This window comes from Leptinotarsa decemlineata, unplaced genomic scaffold (genome assembly GCF_025532065.1).
Source record: "Leptinotarsa decemlineata unplaced genomic scaffold, Ldec_3_MD MMD2_tig00078346_RagTag_RagTag, whole genome shotgun sequence".
NCBI classification, from domain to species: domain Eukaryota; kingdom Metazoa; phylum Arthropoda; class Insecta; order Coleoptera; family Chrysomelidae; genus Leptinotarsa; species Leptinotarsa decemlineata.
The window spans coordinates 5093976-5117075 of record NW_027412724.1 but is presented as its reverse complement, the minus strand read 5'-3'; the positions used below and the strand labels follow the sequence as shown (position 1 = coordinate 5117075).

The following is a 23100-nucleotide window of genomic DNA, read 5'->3' as shown; positions in this document are numbered from 1 at the left end:
GCACAAGCACTACAGGAAAATCCTTAAGGCGCTCTAAGAGCGGTGCCTGTGCCAAAGTAGCGATTCACGTTGGATTTGAATCACTAGAGAATATATTCATTTAGAAAAACATTCCCAGGAAATTTATTCCACATAAATGCCGTTCTCTAAGTGAAATAGTCCTTAAACAGTGAAGTTCGAGGTGTATTAAGTTGAACCTCAAAACGATGAGCAGCCACAGTCCATCGCGTATTTCTGATAGGTACCGCTCTGGATGGAATCAAATATACCAAGTGTTAGGAATAACACGTTAAAAGGTAAGACCTCGTTAGTCCTTAGCTCGCACAAGTTTCTCAACTTCTGAGAGTTGTCGGTCGTATTGTGGCGACAGCTGATTAACGGAAAAACAGATTTAAACACTTCCCATGAACGTATCATAATCGTGAAATCCCACTCCCATTGTGAAAGTTTGCCCATATTTCAACATAATTGCTTTTCTGTTGGTACACAATATTTGAGAATATCAAAATACTTATTTTTAATGCGAATAAATACACAATTCTACAGAATCCACAAAGACATTTTTTTCAAAACACCTTGTATGAATACCATGGTTAATAATTATGAAAAGACTACATATTCATTCAATCCATTCACATGTTTTCAATGAAACAACTTTAATAACTATAAATTGTATTTTGAGAAAATAATAAATTTCTTATAAATATATTTCATTTGCCCAAGTGTACATATGTAACATTTCTCAATATTTTTGGTAACAAAGGCACAAAATTTTTGTTGTAACCACACAACTTAAAATTAAATGTGTAAAACGTATGATTATAAATAATGCTTCTTATGAGGATTTTCAATAATACTGATAACATTTGAAAAAATCAGTGTCTCACATGAGAGCTTTTGATTAAAATTTTCAGTGTTGAAAGAATTTAAAAAGTTAGAAATGTAAATGTGTTTTATTGAAAATCCCGAAATTGATATTTAAAATAAGCTATAAACAAAATTGGTACAAGAAATTACCAAATTAAAAAGAAATCAACACAAAAAATTCAAGGTACAATCGTATGATGACTACGAAGCAAAGTATCAATAAAAGAAATACTTTACATAGTAAACATGAAATAATGCCGACAACCTTCAAAAAATTCTAACTTAATACTACACTGTTTCAAAACAAATAATTTCAATAATGTTCAACAAACCATTCAATGAAAATCGAAAAAATTCAATATGCAGCAAATATACCACCAAAATATCTCAAAATGAAATTACATAAAAAATGATAGTTTTTTTTCAGTTCTTCAGTTTTTCATTACCGTAACACATTCTTACTTCTTACGCATAACATTCTTTTTTAAATTTTCTGTTTTCTGTTGTAAACGTATTCTCAAGTTTTTAGCCGGAAAGTTTTTTTCTACCTTTGTCTTTACTTTTGTTGGTTTTCCCTTCTGGGAAGCAGTATCTGAAAATATAAATGGAAATATGGATGACAAATAACATATAAACAAAACCATTGGGTTTTTACTATTCAGACAGTGCAATTAAAAAGTAGAATGAAGTTGCTACATTACATGAGTAAACTATTTAGAACTCATGAGATCAAAAAATTCGAGGCTGTAATAAAAAAATCGAGTCTGTAATAAAAAACTCTGAAGACAAACTATTTTGTACTGAATAAGCAATCTGAAAAAGGCATGTGACAAAAAATATCTACCAGAAAAGTAATGTCTTTCACGGAGATATCCAAGCACCCAGGAAAATTCTCAAGATTCATAAGAATGTTTAAAATTTGCAGTTCTAGATGTATTGAGCTGAACTTTCGAGCAGCGGGTGTAACTGCAGTTTGCTGCATACTTCTGCCATAATCTGTTATCAAGAGGACCAAATCAATTGAAGTCATAGTACTGCCAGTACTATGTTTTGTGAGAAATGACTTAATCAAATCCCTAGATATTCAAAAAGTGTTAAATGTATCGAAATCTTTCAAAACAAGACTTGTTCGATTGATGAACTATTTATTTTGTGGGAATTCATATTAAATATAAGATATAAGAGAAAGTAGCTTTTGTCCAATTTCTACTAAGATTTTTGTTTGTTACGACCAGTTTCTGTTTATTGAAACAACTAGCGAACCGCACCGGCTCCTCACGGGGGCAATTATAACATTTGCGATCGCTGCTAATCATATAGTGCTAGGGCAAAGCACGGCCTTCAACGCGCTATTTATTATAGGCACGTGCCGCAACCACTATGTCCCTGCATTTTAAATCTGTGATATCTTCGAAAATATTCATTTGAATTACATGCTGTAAAGGGCCATACTGATTTATATCAAAGTACTTAATTGGTTAAGGATTAATGCTGTATTGCTTAAAATTGTTTTGAAAAAAAGGAAAGGACAAAAATGGTTATTGTGGATTATCCCTAAGTAATAGACATAAACCATCGTCGACTTTTTTGTATACCTTTTGAAGGTGTACAATACTGTAGTATTTTGATCTGTCTTGTAGGGTTCAGTCAGCGTTTGCAATGTAAGCGCAAAAAAAGTGTTTATTTACCAAGTCATATCAAAAACCTCTAAAATTATCAGTGTTTCTCCACTATATTATGCTCGTTATATACATATAAACCTTCCCCTTGAATCACTCTATCTTTTAAAAAACCTGCATCAAAATCAGTCGAGTAGTTTTAAAGATCTAAGCATACATAATAGGGACAGTCAGCGGGAAATGCTTTTTACTATGTAATGATGGTATTCTTAAGTAAGCTGACACAGTCTGACGAACAAATCCTTATACTATATTGACTATATTATTGTGTATTCAAGGATTTGTTTGTCAAACCGAACCGAAACCTGTCAAAATAAATGAAAATCTTAGGAGAAATTAGACAAAGTTATTTTGTCTATCCTATATTTAAATTTAGATTGCCTATAGGCTAAACTCAAACATCATGGGTTTTTAATGGGCTAATGCTGTATTTTCCTGACAGTTACTTACTTTGAATTATTCCTGAAAAGCCTTTCTATTTTGGTGCTTAAACAAAAATAAACATTGATATTTCTAACACCAAGAAATGTATTGAAAAAACATCTGAATGCATAAAAATGACAAAATTTCGTCAATGGGTAGCTGAATACAATATAATTCAATGAACTTCAATCCTGTCTATTTGCATCATATGTTGTGACTTATTCTTATTATCTACTCATTACTTCAACAGTTGATCCAATTTTATTCTAGTTTTTCAATTAAAAATTTAAATTTAATTGCACTGTCATTTCTTGACCATTAAGGAATATTTTCTACTATTCATTTTTTATGTAGGAATTCTATTTACCTATAATAGCGCTGTGTCTGACCGATTTTTTTATATTCAATGTCTTTGGTGAAATTGAAGAACGGTCTTCAACTTTTTCAATTCCATTTCGTTCTTTACTTGTTGAAGTTTCTTTCATATTGCTCCTCGTGATTTTATCCTTACTTTTGATTTTTACGTGTTTTCCTTCACTTTTATTTTTGGCAACTTCATTATCCATTTTCTTTCCTATTTTCTTTGTTACAGTTTGCCTTTGACGCTGAGATACATTCCTATTTGAATTCCTGCGATTTAAAGTTTCTGATGATTTAGCAGGTACCAAAACTTTTCCTTTCTTTTTGCCTTCTACTTTTGGCACCACCGGCTTTGTTTTCAACACTGCAGATTTCTTCATTTTTTTAAGTACTATCTGAATCTTTTTTTTGGTGACTGGTTTATTCAAAACACGATTTTTCTTTTTTAGAGCAATATTTTTGACTTTTAAGATCTTTTGGGCAAGACTTGGTTTGGGATTTATGTTTCTAGGTTTACTTTTAACAAGGTAAGCCCTTTCAGCTAGCTTTTTCAATTTTTCTTCAGCTTCGAAAGCTTTTCTTTCCTTCTCAACTTTCTCTTCGGTCTTTTTTTTGGTACTATCTAGTCTAAGACTCTTTCTTGGCTGAGATGCACTTTGGTCTTCCTCCAATTTCCTTTTAGGTGTCTGAAAAGAAGTAATATTGAGATTATTTATTATTTGAAAAATTGCCTATCCCTTACTAGTGAGGTGACGATAAGTGTTTTTTTGTAACTTTTTGAAAGATTCATTGAACAAATTTCTGAGAATTATTTCTGCAAAGACCAAATATACCATCATATCAGTCTACTGGAAAAAATCCTTATAATGTTCAAAGAAGATTATGAAGCAAGCAAAAATGAAAGTTTTTTTCATAAACTACACCTTAAGATTTGATCTTCACAAACTTCATTTTCAAAAATATATCACATATTTCGCTATCACAGTATGTAATTCACTACAAAAAAGCTACTGTGATTGCGAAACATGTCGTGATATATTTTTGAAAATAAAATTTGTGATGATTAAATTGTAGAATGTACTTCATGAAATTACTATGAATCTTGATCAAGTAAAGTCCAAATCAATCAGAAAAAAAATGAAAGTGTTCTCATGCAAAATATGTAATTTGAATTTTGACAAAATAATTGATCACCAATAATGCATTTGTTGATTTTTTTATACCAGAAGATTGAAAAATCTCTTCAACTTTCAATAGTATGTTCTATGAGAATCATGAGGCAACCCTTTTGGGTTGCCTACCTAGGTGGGTGTAAAAGCCAAATTTTCAAATCAATAATTTTTTTGTGATCTTGGACAATTTTCAAGTGTCCATTTTTGACATATTTTTAAAAACTCCCCATTTCTTGCAAATTATTAGAAATAGGTTTATTTGAAATAGATATTCTAATATACATAAATATTATACAAATATATCAGTTACTATTAAGCAAAATACAAAAAAAAACTGAAATATAGAAGACTCATATAGTAGAATATAGTGTGTAAAAAAAGCAGTAGTAAATGATGACGAGATTAATAGAGAGAAGAATGATGAACAACTCAATTGGAACGTTTGAAGAGTTGGAGGGTGTTACTTTATTTAATTTTATTAGGAAGCTTGTTATAGTCCAAGAGTCCTCTGTGAAATATAGAATTTATTGTTCTTGCAAGGTTAGTTCGTAGGACAACCAAGTTATCTCTTCCTCTTGTATCATATTTGTGTATCTGATGGTCATATGTAATGAACTCATTGAAGTAATGTGGTGCTTTTCCAGGGAGTATTTTAAATATGAATATTATAGAAAAATATTGTAATCTACCTTTTACTGTCATCCAATTCAGAATATTAATCATTGATAATATATAGGAGTATATTTATGGCATTTTAATAACAAGCGCATTCCTCTGTTTTGTAATTTTTGTAGAGTAGAGATAGAATTACCATTTAGTAATGATATCAGAGTAGCATAGTAATCAAAGTGTGGTAGGATTATTGTTTTATAAACAGTCAAATTAGATTGAAATGCTAGTTTCCTACTAATTCTAATATCTCAATAGTGGAAACTCATCATAGCGACTCAAATTAGCCAAAGAACACATATGGAGCCTGTTTGATTGTAAATAAAATAATAAAAATTCCTAACATAAACATTTATGTGGGATATTTATTTTCTTGAGTAGTAGAAATCAAATTGAGGAATGAAACAATAATAATAAATATACTGTGAGATATTTTGTTTGGAATTTACAAATGCTGCTTTCCTTTCAAATAAAAAGATAAGTATTTTGAAATAAAATCTTGAAATATACAGATTAGGTTCTAGGAGAGATTAATGTTTCGAGATTTTATTTTGAAATGAAAATTTATGATCACTTTAATGAAATGAATAAAAACACTTTAGTCTAATTTAAACTAGTTATTTTATTTTTACGATTGGTTTTGGGTCTTACCCCATTATCCAGTATAAAACTAACTTGAAAACTCGGTTATATCCGGAGCTTTCAAGTAAAATAGAAGGAGAGGTAGTTAAATAAACAAGGGTGTCAACTATAAAATTCACTGATAATTATAAGGGTTGTTAAACTTATAAATTCAAGATTGGAGACCTACATCAATCGAGTTGCTCGTTTAGGGTTATATATTTCGGGCTTTTAATTGATTTGTTAATTTCTATGGCTTCCAACAAATTCATTTTTTTCCCTCTATTACACATGTGTAGGATTTTGAGGTTATCTTTACTTATCTTTTGTTTTGATTCTTGCAGATGTTCATGCACTGTGGATTTTTTATCCAAATAGACATGTTCACAGAGCCTTACGTCGAATAATTTAGACAGAAGTCTGTTCAATGCAAAACCCAAACGAGATAGAATGAAAAAATCAGGTATATATAAATATAGTGTGGCGAATGCTCTACAGTATATAAACATAACAAGCCATTCAGGTTGAACCGCGTCTGTAATTTTCATCTGTTCGACGTTTCGGCTTCTACTTTGAAAAAATTTTCAAGAAACATTTGAAACTGAAATTACATGACTCAACGATATGGTCGTAATCTCCCTGACCACAAAGTGTCGTCACTGGCTTTTTTTCAGCTCCAAGTGAACATGAGGTACAACCCGGACGACAGTATATCAAATTGCTGACCGCGGAAACCTATACTTTAGTTTTGAATTATTATTTTTCCCTACTATAAACATGTTTCTTGGGAAAATAATCGTTATTATTATTATTATCATTCAGATATTGTGTTGTATTTTCAGAGATAATCCACATATATTCAATAAATATTTGATTAGACTAAGAATGAGAGAATACATGCTATAGGCATGTAAATTCATTATCACTTTTTAACATAGGTTTGTTTGATGCACATATTAAATTTTTCAAAAAGTGTCCCTTGTGAAATATTACTTGAGTATTTAATTCACTTGAAAGTATCAGCCAATAATCCAATAACATCTTTGGTATCAAAACCTTGAGGGTTGGGACATGTTTTTTTTATAATGTCTATAAGTTCCAAAATTTCTTTTTCACTAGTAGGAACGAAAAGCAACGTGAAATTATTTATAGAGAGGATAAACATGTCAAACTAGTTTTTCCTTGATGTATCTTGAGAAATACAATTTGACACAAATCTGTTTAATATTTGTACCCATACACACACTTGTTACAGAAAATTTGCGGCAATTTACTTAGGTGAATACAAGATTACCATACCTGCGTCAAGACATAATTAGCCTTTTGAAAAAATCTTTTTAATTTTCTACTTCTTCATTTATATATAAAAATGTGGTAAACTTCCTTTCTCTTCTAAAAATATCCCCCTTTCAATTTGAACAAAAATAGAAAATTAGAAAATAAGTAGGATGAAAAATAATTTATGGAAAGCATCCTGAGCATCCATAATGAGCCTTTATTCACCTCTTTTGAAAAGTGTCAGACTGAGTCAAAAAGATAATTTTTCTCAAACCCAAACCTTATATAACGTCCAATTCTTTGACAAAAATTTCAATGGATGAGGTCAAATTAAAGATTCATTTGTGGAAATATCCAGCTGGCATCTTTCAACAATTGAACAAAACGAAAGATATACTTACTTTTAATTTTTTTTCTGTCTCCTCCGCCATTGGACTTTTTGAAGGAACCGATAAATTACATTTTCCTTTTTTACCACTACGCAGATTGTGTTTCGAAGTTGTCACAGATCTTTCAAGAATGGGTTCTTCATCATTACAAGTATTGTCAACTTCGATATTGCTCGAAGATACTTCATTACATTGAATAGTGTTATCATTACTGTCAACAGATTTAACATTTTCTTTTTCATTATCGGAACCCAAATTCAGGGGCAGAGGTTCTCTTGGATCAAAGCTGGTGCTCTCTCTGGATTTTGTTGAAAAGTTCCTCTCTTTCAAAGGAAAATTTACTGTAAGGTCACTTGAGGAGACGGGCATACTTTCTGATAACACCGTCGGATAGAGATTTTGGTCTTCATTATTCTCTACATTTTCAGGAATAGGGGTAGGTTCGGCAGGTACGGATGGTGTTTGTTCAGGTTCAGGAACAGTTTCAAGAATTGTTTGAGAGGTTGCTTGGTTAGGTTCTTCACTTGGTGTGTTATCACAATTAGGGGGATTGTTTTTTTCCTGAGACGAGTTTTCTCCATAAAACCTAGTCATTATTTTCAATCCTGAAAAATAAAACTTTGTCATAGCTTGATTCAGAACTAACCACCAATAGTGAAATTCAGAATATTAATAAAAGATATTCCAAACAGAATGGTTTATTAGAGAACAAAAAAAGTTTTGAAATTTTTTTTATATTATATATTATAACATCACAACATTTAAATAATTTTTCATAACTACTCCTGGCCTTTTTTCAGTTATTTTTTGAATCTATTTTTTATCAAAACAAGATAATAATATATATGCAGAATTTAACTTATTTCTTGAATGCGTATGGTAATTTTTCTTTTATGGAATATCAAGTATTCCATCCTCTTTTCTACATAATTTGTGAAAAAAAAATAACATCTCACCTGTATCTGGTAAACTCTTTTTGCGATCTTTCAAAACTTGTGCTCTAGGCGGACCTGGTGGATCCAGCATCAAAGTAACTACTGATGTATTATCCGCCCTCATTTTCGTGGCATGCCACCTTTCAAGTGCTCTTTCTACCAACAGTTTGCTAGGATTCAACCAAGTTTTATATGTGGAGTCACTGAGAGCAGCATTTTCATTATGTCTTTCTACTTGCTGAACAATGTGTACCTGTCAAAAGAGCATATGCTTTTTAGAGAATTAAACTAATTGACATACTGAAACAAATATATTGAACAGTCATATCCTTTGACCATCTAATAAAGTGAATAACATCACCGGAATGTTTTTATTTATTAATATTATCTGACAGAAATTCGCTCTGAAGAGGGAGCATTCGAAAAACCCTTCCAGGTGAGGTGTCACAAGTGTAGGTAAGAGTCTCTAAATGACGCCTCAGTGTCGCTAACCAAACCTTCGAGATACCAGGACCCCTTTCACCATAGAGTCTTGTTACAATAATGCGGGGCCCTGTAAAATCGAATCAGGAGCAAGAACTTCTCAGCTTTCCAACTCTTCATCCTATTAATAAAGCAAGGAATGCTTAATAAAGCAAGGTGGTGCAGCTAGGAAGCAACTTATCAATCCTCAAAAGCACGGTATCTCATGAATCTGTCTTACACCAAATTCTTGAGCAGCAGAAACAAACGATGATTTAACTAAAACAAAGGTAAAAAGCACTCCTTGGCTAAATCTAATATATCATCAGGTATAGCTGACTCATGGATGCTCTCATATGAGGAGGTTACTGCTGTCATTGAAGTGGGAATCTTGCAAACTGAAAATTCAACAACCTCAATATCGAACAATCAACTGACATCTCTTCAGTATGCCAGAGCTGCACATTACAGCCTGGATGGCTAAATGTTACTTGAGAGGATCAAGAGCAGAGGACATACTCTGTGACTGCCCTGCCGCGGACTCGATTATATTTTCAGCGTTTTGACAGAGTCCAACACTTGCCAGTTGATCTGAAAGATCACTCACCAAATAAAGTAATCGGTTTTGTTAAGGAGTTGGATTTATTTGGTTGAGTTTAATATGTTTGCGCCATAGACATACAGGCAATAGGGATAAATAAAACCGCACCTTTTATACAGTTCATGTCACATTGAGCTTTCATTAGAACTTTGAGGGAAGTATAATAGTTTTAAATAACGAAGTATTCAGCCTTTTGAAATTATTCAAGTTCAATGGATTAAAATGTGTGAAAATTTTCTAAATTTTGCTAAACCAAAAATAAAAATCACGAAACAATAGGTAGCTTGCAGGATTTTATCTTAAATTATTATATATGAAAGCATTCGCTTGAAAGTAAAATTTTAAAATTTACAGCAGGTCTATAAAAGCTGCCTAGCATTGAATTTTTGCATTATTTTTATGCATTGAGGAAAATAATCACTCATATAACTGTTCTGAATGATAGCACGGCACATAAAACTCTATGTTTTTTCAAATGAAACTGAATACTTCAAATATACGATCTTCGAGAATAGTCAGTCAGTACCTACCGATGAGATAAATAGGGTAGTGCAATGCCGAATCAAAAATCGTAGTTGAATAAGATATTGGTTGTGTGAATAGATGTGTGTGGATGGTGAAGAATCTACATATAAATAAAAAATTCAAACATCACTTCAACAAGAAGCGACCCAAGGTAGGATCTTTACAATTATTTAATCTTAATTTGTATTGGTTGTGCTGTCAGGTCAAATCATTGGTCCCAATTCTCCTGGAATTCCTCAGTATGTGTAGGTGTTATAAACTTGAACTCTACTTGAAAGAGAACGTTTTAGTTAAGCTTAGAATTAGGGCGTTATTAGTTCGATATTCACTGTTGCATTTTTGTATTTATATGAATCGGGTTTCTATTATAATCATGACCTTTTGATTTTGCATGGTTGAAAACAAGAATTGTCTTACAGAGAAAGCTGTAACACCTATGAACCCTTAAAATAAAAACTTTTACCCTGAGATTAAAAGGCTTGTTGTAAGTTCTATCATTCTTTCAACACCATCATATTAAAAATTGTATAAAATTACCGCCATTGATGGGCTGAGCATGTTGTATAGTCCATCAGTGCCAAATATGAGACAGCGATGAATGTTGGTATCAATTTTGAGCACTGTGCAATCAGGATCTGGTGAAACAATAAATCTGTTGCTTTGGTAGTTGTATGACCATAGATCACCTAGGCTTCTAGCAACTGCTAAAAATGGAATTTCATCTATTGGAGTAGAGCGACGAACAGGTCCTCTATGACCAATTTTCGGCCTATTCCAAACCACTCTAGGAACACCTAAAAATATATCAAATTGAAAAAGGAATACCTATTGAAGAGTCAATTCAGAAGAAAAATAATGTAATGAAATTGTTTTGAGGAGGTTATAACATTATATGGTTTGTTTTTGATAAAAAAACCCTTACCAGATTTTGACACTACTTTTCCTCCACAACTGTTGATACGAGCCATTTCATCATCATTTTCAGGTTTATGGTCTCTAGTGAGAGCTTTTGCTTTCCATCCAAGTGTGTCTGGGTCTTGATATCCTTGAAAATATTTAAAAATTATTTCAAATTATTGTTGAATATATGAAATAATTACCAAGAATGATACCAGAATCTCCAACATGTCCAATATAAATTTTACCACGTCTTATGAATGCTACACTTGCAGTTGTTCCTGCAGTACTGGGCAGACCAGAAGCTGTACGGGGCCACTTTTCTGCAAATAAAATTTCAACTATTATATTCTCTAGTATGTTCACCAAACTCACCAAACGAAAGTTGACTAATGGAGTAATAAAGAATTTTAAAGCAATTTTAATGAGGGATATTATTAAAACAGAGATTATTGTATGTTATCAAACTGGTTTATTGAAGTTAAACCTTTGGAGACACGATTAATGTTACGAAATGGGATTTGTTGAGTCCGGTAAATACCTATTCCAGGCATTATAATTCAGTGACATTAAGATTCCAGAAATTTTCAGAACATTAATTTTCCTTAAAGAAAAGACGGCTGATTATACAGAAAGTCTGGGATAAAGAAAATACTTATTGATGGATTTGATTAAACAGGAAAACATTTGCAAAATAATTGCTAAATATATACAAACCTTTTTCAGAATATGAATACGAGTGTGTAGTCGATATAGGACTTTTTGATTTCATTAAATGAAAAGTAGAATAAGAATTTCTGGTATAAATGCATTTTAATTTTTTTCTAGATATATGTCGTTGCTGTACAAACGTCAAAATGGTATGTTTTTGGAAAGAAAGTGTTAGTTGCCGTAACGAAAGGTAATTTCTCAGTGATTTTAAGGAAAAAAAGTTTCTGATAACACATATGACTATGACCGTTCTTCAATAACCGGCTGAGTTGAAATACCTCCCTTATGGTCATACTTTTATGATAGAGGTACAATTCTTATCAGCGGCCGAGTTCTCTTTTGCCTATTGCCAAAGACTGAAATAAATTTTATATTTACCAGTTAATTTTAATACCCGAAGGATGTGCAGATACCTGACCTCGGTAAACAATGGAATTTCTCAAAAAATTATTTCTTGACACAATGTATCCTAAATTGACGAGATTTGCCACATTATTACCTACCTTGCTCTCTCCACATAGCATAGTGTGTTGCAATATAACCATCTTTGATCGCTCGTAAGACATCTTCATCATAATCAGACCAAAAGTTCTTATGTTTTATAATAGTTTCCATTAAGTGATCTTTGGCAAAAGCAGCCGCTTCTGCCCCTCCGTGACCGTCATATATACCAAAAAATGCATATTCCAAATCCTTTTCATCTTCTGTTTGTTGATATGCTACTGAAAAAAAGTCTTCCATGTATTTTCTACCACCTTGGCGGCAATGTCCTGTAACACGCAGGTTCACGCCTATTGATGCAGGCATTTTATTAATTTTCACATATAAACTTTCAACTTATAATCAAATTATTTCTTCTCAGAAGTATATCACATTTACATCTATGTTTTTATTTATTCAAATTTTTGGCAATGGCGTAACTGTCATTTTATGACTTTTAAAGTGTGTCAAATGCTAAGATAGATGTCCTTCTAATACTTCATTAGGATCTGATGTAATCTAGAACATAAAGAGTTGGCCGCATGTCTTTGATTACTACGTGCGATTGTAGCGCTCCCTGGCATGATGAAATGGAAAGTAATAAAAATAAGGCGAGTTATTAAAATCAACATGGAATTTCTGATGGATTACTCCAACCAATAGAAACATGACGAATCAAATTTCATAAAATTTTATTGGTATCCACAAGTTCACATTAGAACAGACAATTATAAGACCTATAATATTCCCTTGGACTTCCTCTGCTTAGGTAGTCTTTGAATTTTTAAGAAATTGAGGCGTCAAGAAAATAAAAATATCGAATCGTTGTCGATTAAAAGTTATTAAAAGAAGTCACAGTGAAAGATAAATATCCTCTCTCAAATATATTGGACCAAATGACCATATTCACATGTTTCTGGTATTTTCGAGATTTTCTTTATTGTCAACACTGATATTTGACGTTTAATATTAAGAAGAAGACATAAAAACTTTAAAGTTTACCGCGTTGAAATAATTTTTTTGTACATCCTTACAACGTATTTGATGAAAAGTTTTCGGCGCTTTATAAACTATAACGATCAACATAAAGCAAAAACTGACAACTGACGTAACGTAATGTCAAATTCCGTTTCAAAACCAACCTCACGCTAGTTTTGATTCATGATGGATATGAATGAATACGTTTCCAATCTCAGAGTAATAATAAGACATAGAGTTGCCATGCCTATACCAATACAATACATGTATTTTGAAGCGCGTATCGGACTATCCTTTTCTGTACAACTTATTGGCGTCGGGGGGGTGGCGGGTAATGAGAGGTTATGGAGAATTTGTTTACATTTGAAGTAAGTTGGACCATAAAACAGTGGCGGTTGGTTTAGTTGATAATCGGAGGAATATTATATATTTATAAAATAAAACATTCCAGGTGAAAATGTATTCTGTTCAAATAGTTCCTACAGGAAATCTGATTTATTATTAATGATTATGGAAATGAGGCCAATTTTTCAACCACCTACTAGATTTTTATTTATGAATGACTTTATAATAAAGCGCGTGGTTTACTGGGTTAAAATTAAATTATTTCAAATGAACTAATTCATAATAATGATAAATGTTAATTTCAAAAGTAATGAACTTTGCTTCGTAAAATCAGATGAAGAAATTTGTGATTTATTCTCAGATTTGATGAACAAGCGGTACGGTTTGATATTTCAAGTGATTTCATTCAAAATTGGTATCCAGGGGTCTTTGTGGACCCACATTATGTTTTTTTTCTTCAATAATTCATGCTGACTGAAAATCATTAATGTAAATGAAAAAAACTGTATTCAAACATGAAAAATATGTTTTTCATATGTGTGCTATAGGTCATATTCATTCTGTGATCAACAGACTAAAAAGATTTCTGCTCAATGTTCAGTTTGTATACTAAATAGTTATTCTTGTGCAACCGGTGTTAAATCTGTTATTGCTCACTTAACAACTAACTTACGTCACAGAAAGAATATGATTTCCGTTTTGATTTTTCTTTCTTTGCACGAGGCTCTCGAGTTGCATATAGACAATATTCAATAAAAAATGTCGGTTGTCATTTTTCTAACCTTTTTTCAGTTGAGATATGTCAAATAATGAAATAATATAAACCAAGTTTCAAAAACTTTATTTATGAGAGAAAGATCAAACAAATGATCATTAAAAACATCAAAAATATCCCCTTTCATAATGTCGGTCCACAAAGACCCCTAGATACCAATTTTGAATGAAATCACAATAATATCAAACCTCAATCGTATTTATAAGTATTCATGATTTCTAATCGAAAACTCTTTACATCGGACCTCACAAACCGTACCGCTTGTTTATCAAATCTGAGAATAAATCACAAATTTCTACATCTGATTTTATGAAGCAAAGTTCATTACTTTTGAAGTTAACATTTATCATTGTTATGAATTAGTTCATTTAAAATAATTTAATTTTAATCCAGTAAATCATGCGCTTTGTTATAAAGCCATACATGAATAAAAATCTAGTAGGTGGTAGAAAAACTGGACCCATTTTCGTAATCATCAATGATAAATCAGATTTCTTGTAGGAACTATTTGAACAGAATACATTTTCACCTCAAATGATTTATTTTATAAATATACAGTGTCACTATTAAAGTGCGCACCATATGGGAAACTTTTTTTTCGAAAAGTTTCAATGAAGTCTAACTTCGGCACTTGTTTGTGCTTTAAATTTAACTTGAAATGATGCGGCCAACTGCGACCCACTGACGTTCAGTGTTTGTCAAATTCAACTTTTTTTTTGAAAAAAATTGAAAAAGTGCATTTCTAGATCGAATTTAACAAAAAGTTACTTGAAAAAGTTGTGTCTACGGCAATTTTATATCCATATGCCAAATTTTATGCAAGTAGGATAAAGTTAACGTTTTGCTTATTTTTGACAGGTATCCTCTTTATTTTAAAAAACAAGTTCGGTTAACTGTCATCAATTCATGTATACATAACAAACTCATCATGGAGTTCAACTAAACCTTTGGTTTACATCTATATTAGGTGCTCTCTTTGAAGGTGCGAACAGAACGCTCAGCCAGCCCATTTGATATTGGATGATAAGGAGTCACTTTAATATGTATTATTCCATTGTTCTTGCAGACATGTTCAAATTCACTTGAGAAGAGTTGTGGCCCATCATCCGTTACCAAGAACTTGTGTAAATCCAGTTTGGCAAATATCGAACAGAGAATGTCTATAGTAGAGTTAGATGTGATGTTGTTCATCGGTATAACTTCTTACCAAGGCGTTTAGGAGTCAATCAGTATCATCTACATTTTACCTTCAAAAGGTCCCGCAAAGTCCAGATGAAGACGAGACCAAGGGTTTGGAGATATATCCATCACTGTTGACAACCAGGGGTTTTTAGGGTCATAATGCACTAGGCACTAGGATATCATTTGAGGTCAGGCTTCGCTTTAAACTTTCGAATATTTCAGTGTCTCTATTCGACCATTCCCACTTTACACTCTTTTTAAGAAGACGATCTAAAGGTACGCACTTCACATGAAATTTTTCAATGAATCTGCCGAAATAAGTGATAGTGCAGTGCACATTTTGATTTTTGGGTTTTTATTCCTGCAGATTGTAAGCGACGCAGAACTTCCTTTAATATCTGGAGCTGTCAACAGTTTGTTATCCAGATAGCATACTGCGCTCTTTATTCCTGCCAGTATCTGATCCATGGTTCATTGAAAAAGTGAGGGTGCAAAACCGATCCCGAATGGTAATCGCTGGTATGTGAAATAGCCCTTGTGTGTAGCGATTACCAAATATTTACGGGAGTCTGAGTGGACCTCCATTTGAAGGTATGCGTCCTTCATCGATTTTTAGAAAAATGCCCCCCTCCAGATAATTTTGCTGGAATATCCTCAAAACGAGGTAACGGGTATTTATCTATTTGAACATGCTGATTTATGGTGACTTTTAAATCGGCACAAATCCTCAACCTGCAACAACCTCAAAGCAACAACAATACGGGAAGCCCTCATAACTTCAGTGTTAGTTGTATCGATTGGTTCCAGAACACGTTTCTGATGGACCAATCGATCAAGTGCAGCTGAAACTTGATCCTGTAGCGCTAACGGAACGCTTCTCGGGCAAAATTTTCTTGGTGTGATATCATTTTGTATATTTATATATATTTTGGCTTGGTGACACTGTCAATCGTGCTTTTGTGTTAGTGGTCCTCCTTTATATGATATATTTTTACCCCACGAGGTAAAGGTAAGAAAGCTAAACATCAGTCCAGGCCAAAAAGTGGTGTGTCGTCATAGTTTGTTTCATAAAGTGACAATGTTAATTTATTGTCGAAAGCTATCACTTTCACCATACAATTTTCCCAAAGTGCTTATTGGCTTTTCGCCGTAGGCAATCAAATCTTTATTTTAGTGATGGACTGCCAATTTTATTCCAAATTAATCTGCCTACTACCGCATGCACAAAGCCAGGATCACGAAGCATGTCAATATTCTTTGTACTTATTTGTACTGGTAACATCACTTTACTAGCCATTCCTACCTTTCTAATATTTAGAACGGTCGAGTTATATTCTGTATCTCCGGATTCAGATTCACTATTATATTCCGAAGAATTATCGTTTTCATTGTCACTTTCATGTTTAACACAGCGTGTTGAACGTTTTGATTTCCCCTTGTATTTACGTTTGATTGTCTAATGATAGCATGTGCTCAAATCACACAAACTCGCGAAAAATGATTGTCTTCATCGGAACTGCCACACTTTTTATCGGAAGCAGGACAATTTCTGTGTGGGTGTTTCAAGTCCCCGCAGTAAAGACAGTCAATACTCGGAAATAGTTCACGCACTTTATTTGTTTGTTTAGCGGACGATGCACTTTGTCTGCCTGATTTTCTTACGCGATTCAAACTATCAGTATTTTGTAGGTAAGGTTGAAAACACGATAATTGTTTTGTTTGTATAGATGCTTGCTCTGAGAGGCTAGCGGTAGCTCTACCTCTTCCAGTGTAGTTTGGTTAGATGAGAGTTTTTGGATTATTTTCTCTTGCCACTCACGATTGTTTATACCGAAAATCAGCTGATCGCGAATTATTTCATTCAAACCGGTACTATAATTGCAGTCCCCCGCGAAAGCACATAATCGATTCACATACTGTCACAGATTCATTTTCTTTACGAAAACATCCAGCAAAATTTATTCTTTCTACTAATATGTACATTTTTTTTCCATAAAAACGATTTAACACCTGGATGAGTGCTGTATAAGTCTTTGTCGTTGGCTTATTTGGCTTGTAATGGTCTACTAAAATTTTAAAAACATGCGGGCCTACTTTGGATAACAGCAAGTTACAGTTGTCCTTGTATCTGGAGTTCTAATTCAATTCTTTGTAAATAGTAATCCCACTGTTCTGTATTGGGCTCAAAATTGTTAAATCGACCTTTCTTGTAAGCTTCATTCACGTTCTCAGCCATAGCTATTGCTTTTCGCGCTGGGCTCTTGAGTAAACTCGTCGCCAAAATGTAGTATGATGGGTGGGTGTAACAAACACAAAATTACACTGTGAGTAAAATTGTATTCATAAACTGTTTACAACTAATTAACGAATGATCGATTCCTATTCGGACTGTCAATCTGTTGAAAACTACAATCCCGATAAGCTCAATAAAAAATAACCGTTTTTAGTTCATTACGAAATATTGCAACACCACCTCTACTCAACAGAACGTTATAAAAGAACATTGTTATCATTACTTTCAATAGCAATATCATAACAATCATACCTTCAAATTATTATCCTGTTAGATACAGTGTGTGTGACCCATTTTTAATGGAAACACCCCTAAAATTTGAGGTTGTAAATCGATTTCAATAATTTTTTTTTTAAAATGTCGGGTACTAAAAGGTCTACCTTGGGACAAAATTTGAAATGTTTATTAATGTTTCAAGGCATACTACGATATTTTTTCTTAGTCGAAAATCGGGATTTTTTATTAGCGATTTTTCCATTGAAAAAATCACTACGCCACTGAATTCAGAGTGCCTCTAAATAGGTGTGACCAAAATTTCATGAAAAAATATTTATTATTAACAAAGTTATGACAACTCAAAAATTCGAAAACTCACACAGCTAACAGTCACAATATATCAGTTTTTTATGATTTCAACAATAAAGTGCCGCCAGAGGAAAAAAACAAATAGCGTAAATATATTTAATGAAAATAACGGAATTACATTCACACAATTCAACTAACAATGAAGCAAAAAATTTGAATAAACGTAACTAATAACTAATTATTGAAATGTTTCGATTCAGTGCAACAATTAATTCTAACTCATATTCTAGTAGCCTTTACTAATCCACCAAGTATTTCGATACATGTGTCGTAGCGCTTACGAATGTTTCTGATTACGTTCCTTAGTTCTTGAGGGCTAATATCTGCACATATCTGTCGAATTCTTGCACAAAGTTCATTTCTATCTCTTGAGCGGTTTTTGTAAACCTTTTGTGTGAGAAGTCCCCAGAGAAAAAAGTCCAAAACTGTGAGGTCTGGAGATCTGGGTGGCCACTCTATAAACGGACTACCACGGCCTATCCATCGGTTTGGAAAATGTTCGTTAAGCCATTGCCTCACAGCTCTGGCATAATGAACTGATCACCCATCTAACTGGACAATTAAATTTTATCGTTCATTGATTGGCAGCTCGTGAATAGCATCCAAAAACTCTGTGTTTAAAAATTCTAGAAACCTCTGCGCATTAATGTTTTCCTCAAAAAAGAAAGGACCAATAATTCGTTCGTTCAATATCCCACACCAGACGTTGATTTTTTGGGAATACTGGCCTTTACAGTTTATTATCCAGTTAGGATTATCCGCTGCCCAGTAGCGACAATTCTGTGATGACACTATGTGACTGATACTGTGTCTGATACTGGATGTGTCAGATACTGCTCAGGTATTGATTTTTATTCGCGGAGTAGATAAATGCCATGAAGTATATGAAGAACTTCTTGATATTGATAGTATTCACGGCACGACAACTGGGGCAGATATTTTTAAGGGAGTTGAAAATGCCATTAATAAAAAGAACCTTCGATGGAGAAATTTGAAATCTATAACAACTGATGGAGGCAAAAATATGTATGGTAAAAATCAAGGAGTGGTTGCACTTGTGTCTGAAGGCTGTAGAAAATGATGGTGGTTGGTTCAAAATCATTAGTCTTACATTGTATCATTCATCAACAGTCCTTGTGCGGAAAATGTTTGGATATGTCTGAAGTTCTAAAACCAGTCATATCAGTTGTTAACTTCACCAGATCCACTGGGCTGAATCACCAAAAATTCCGCGAGTTTATTCAACAGATTGGAGAAAATGATTTACCATATCATACTGCCGTACGCTGGCTCAGTTGCGGAAAAGTCCTTAAGCGATTTTTTGAACTTCGAGCAGAGATCGAAGTGTTTTTAAATGAGAAGCAGCGCCCTTTTGCCGATTTAGCAAATAGTGAATGGATGTGGAAGTTAGCCTTCTATGTCGATTTGACAAATCATATGAAAGAACCCGTGAATGGATGTTGAAGTTAGCCTTTTATGTCGATTTGACAAATCATATGAACGAACCCGTGTTAGGAATCACACGTTCAAAGGTAAGACCTCGTTAATCCTTAGCTCGCACAAGTTTCGACTTCTGAGGGTTGCGACAGCTGGTTAACGGAAAAACAGATTTTGAACAGAGAACTGAATTTGAGGTGGCAAGGAGAAAATCAGACTCTCCCTGATTTATACACCAATATCAAACCCTTCAGGCAGAAAATAATACTATTTCAATCGCAATTACGTAAAAAATGTTTCACACATGTTGAAACATGTGATATATTCAGCCACACTACAGATACTGAATTTCCCGTCAATTTGCAATCGAAACTTTGATCTGCAATCGAAACTTTGCTTTGAAGATAAATTTTGATACTTGTTTTTCAGATTTTGATGTCATTGCTAATGAAATTAAGCATTTTCAAAATCCTTTTGATTCTGACATTGAAACCCTGGCTCCGGAAGTCCAAATGGAAATTATTGATTTACGGTGCAGTGAAATGCTTAAGAACAAATATCAAAATTCATCTTTGTTGGAATTTTATAAGAGTCTTTCATTGGAACAATTTGATAATTTGCATAAATTTGCTCGTGGGTTGTTTTCTGTTTTTGGTACTACTTACTTGTGTGAGAAAACGTTTTCCAAGATGAAGTACACAAAGAATGTTTACAGATCTCAATTAACCGATGAGCATCTTAAATCTCTTTTGATAATTGGTACAAGTAAAATTGATCCACAACTACAAAGTATTGTCGGTGGAAAATCACAATTACATAAATCTCATTAGTGTTTTTGTTTTACTGTGATTCATTTCAATTATTTGTTAGTTATTAATATGCTTAAACTTAGATACTTAAGTTAAGTTTTCTTTGTCATCATTTCTGTCGTTAAGTTTTACCTTGCAAGTAAATAAAACCGAGTAATTATCATTCTGTGTTTTCTTCTTCAACTTATCACAGCAATAGTAACAACAAAGGTAATCATTGGCTGTCGCGGGCCAGATTGATGACAGTAAATCATTGGCTGTCGCGGGCCGGATTGATGACACTGGCGGGCCGGATTTGGCCCACGGGCCGTAGTTTGGAGATCCCTGATATAGAGAAATGGCTCTTACTGGTCTCAATAAATGTCATTTTATGGTTGTTGGTTGGTGGATGCGATGTTTTTATGCAAGAGTTTGATTTTTATGAGCAATTATGGGTGATGTTTTGTTCGTCAATATTGACTGCATTCACCCACACAGCACTAGATATTCATGGAATATTCCCTGTATATCATAAAACGAACGTATATATTCCAAATATTCATAGAATATTCTTGGAATATATACATGCCTTTAGAATATTCATAGAATATGCTTGAATGAATATGGCAGGATTATTCCCGAAAGAATGTGCATAGAATGTCTATAAATGGATTATTCTCCTTTGAATATTCTAAGAATATTGTCGCTCGAATATACCATATGGTATATTCTTAGAATATATCCCTACGGTATATTTTGGAATATTCTATACAATGGAATTTTGAATTATCTTATAATAACGTATTCAAATAATTCAATATTATTAAAAACAACAAAATTTGAAGATCTTAATCGAATGCATAACCTAATGTATATAACCCTGATAGTGTTAACCAGTTTTTGAACTCAACGCAAAGATTCTGGATGAATTGCTCCAACAGCAACTGTTGGAAACGACAAAAAAATTTGAATGGGCCAATAAATGAACCAATTGCATCAATAAATTGGTTAATTCTCATCCTATTTGTCTTTTTGTATTTGAAATTATTTAATTACAAAGCGAAAAATCCTGGAAACAGAGAAATGGGGAAGTGAATAATTGGAGTAAACGTTTCTCATTGGTCAATTGAAGTGTAGCGCGCGACAGTCGAATAAGCTCTGTGAAAGCGCCTGTCCCTTAATGCATGGTACATTTGCGTTTGCGTTAAATTCGACATTTGATTCAACATGGCGGTTGACGTGGCAGGTTCGCGTGTGTAATGTATGGTGTGTTGGTGTTATTATCAAAGTATAATTCTGTCACGTTCAGTATACCATTTATAATTTGGGGTTGTCCAATTTGCAGTACAGCGAATAGTTTGATTTTGGATCTTCAAACAGGAGAGTTGTATCTATTTAGTCTTCAAGAAAAATAAGTAAAATGCAATAGTATCGATAGTAAAGTCATGGTGATTAACCTACTATACCTCATTTTAGGTTCGAGGAGAGTTGGTGTGTGGGATTTGTTGGTTTGACTAAGTACATGTTTGAACTAGAGTGATTTCAGTTGTGTATCTTCAATAGAGAAAAGTAAGTGAATGACACATTCTTTTGTATCATTTGTTTTCATAATTTTTATCACTCGTTTTCAAGATAGTATCAATTTGCCCAAAAGGAAACAGAGTGGTACCTGGTACAGGCAGGTGCGCCAAGGAACTGAAAACGTAATGATTACTTTTTTACAAGACAATGCATGTTGTTCTCCAAGTCATAAAATGTTGTAAATGTTCATGAGTAACCTATGCGAAAAATATCTATTTGATTTTTATTCCAGTTTTATTGTGCCACTTTCAAATAGTGATAATGAACGTTAATGTACATTTTGTTCCAGGTATTACTATTGAAACACTGGCTGATGCATTGTTGGACAAATATAAGGAAAACTTTTCTGGTGAGCAAAGTTTGAATAACTTCAAGTAAGTGAAATTCATTGAAGAACCCATCATACCACTCATTTTAAATACTTTATTTGTGGGTTTATTTTTCTAAGTGAGAAACCTAACCTAACCTATTTCTTGATGTAATGCACTTTTTCTTTTTCAATGAAATGATATATTTATTATTCTTTAATTAGTGCTGATGAATTCACAGAGTTGTTATTTTAGCATATTTTTTAGTATACATTTGTTTGAGAGTAGGAACATCCTAATTTGAATACATTTCTAATATTTGTAATATGACAGTATTCAGGAATATTTTATTCAGTGAATAAATATTTTGAATTAGATTTTTTATTTTTAATATTGGTTGAAACGTCAAATATTTCAGTGCATATTGTTTTTAAAATATATTTGTTTATGAATATTATGTGTTTTATTACTTGTGTGAATCTTGTATCAAAATGCAATATATACATGCCTAATAGCGGTTACTCGTCACATTCTTGGAATATTCCAAATATTCCTAGAATATTCATAAAATATATTTAAAGAATATTCTATGGTGTTTCTCTATTGTATATTCTTACAATAAACTAAGAATATCCTGAATATTTTATGAATATTCCTCAGGTTCTATTCCTGGAATATTCTTAATAGAATATACCTTAGATATTCTAAGAATATTATAAGATATTCCAAGAATATTCCCAAGGAATATTCTTAAAATAT

At 32.8% G+C, this 23100-nt stretch overlaps 1 protein-coding gene and 1 long non-coding RNA gene across 2 annotated transcripts; one reads left to right on the top strand and one right to left on the bottom strand.

Annotated features, from left to right (window-relative positions):
• Positions 1-655: 655 nt before the first annotated feature.
• Pp2C1 (Protein phosphatase 2C) lies at positions 656-12540 on the bottom strand. The gene is made up of 8 exons (XM_023163870.2): positions 12093-12540; positions 11082-11201; positions 10904-11026; positions 10519-10775; positions 8415-8646; positions 7471-8063; positions 3337-4015; positions 656-1459 (listed from the first exon to the last, which is right to left on the bottom strand). The coding sequence occupies exons 1-8, from the start codon at positions 12394-12396 to the stop codon at positions 1326-1328; spliced, it is 2442 nt and encodes an 813-aa protein (XP_023019638.2). The 5' UTR covers positions 12397-12540; the 3' UTR covers positions 656-1325.
• Positions 12541-21224: 8684 nt separating this feature from the next.
• Positions 21225-22716, top strand: LOC141487043 (uncharacterized). Its single transcript, XR_012468176.1, has 3 exons — positions 21225-21867; positions 21929-22021; positions 22323-22716. It is a non-coding gene; the product is annotated as an uncharacterized lncRNA (long non-coding RNA).
• Positions 22717-23100: the final 384 nt, after the last annotated feature.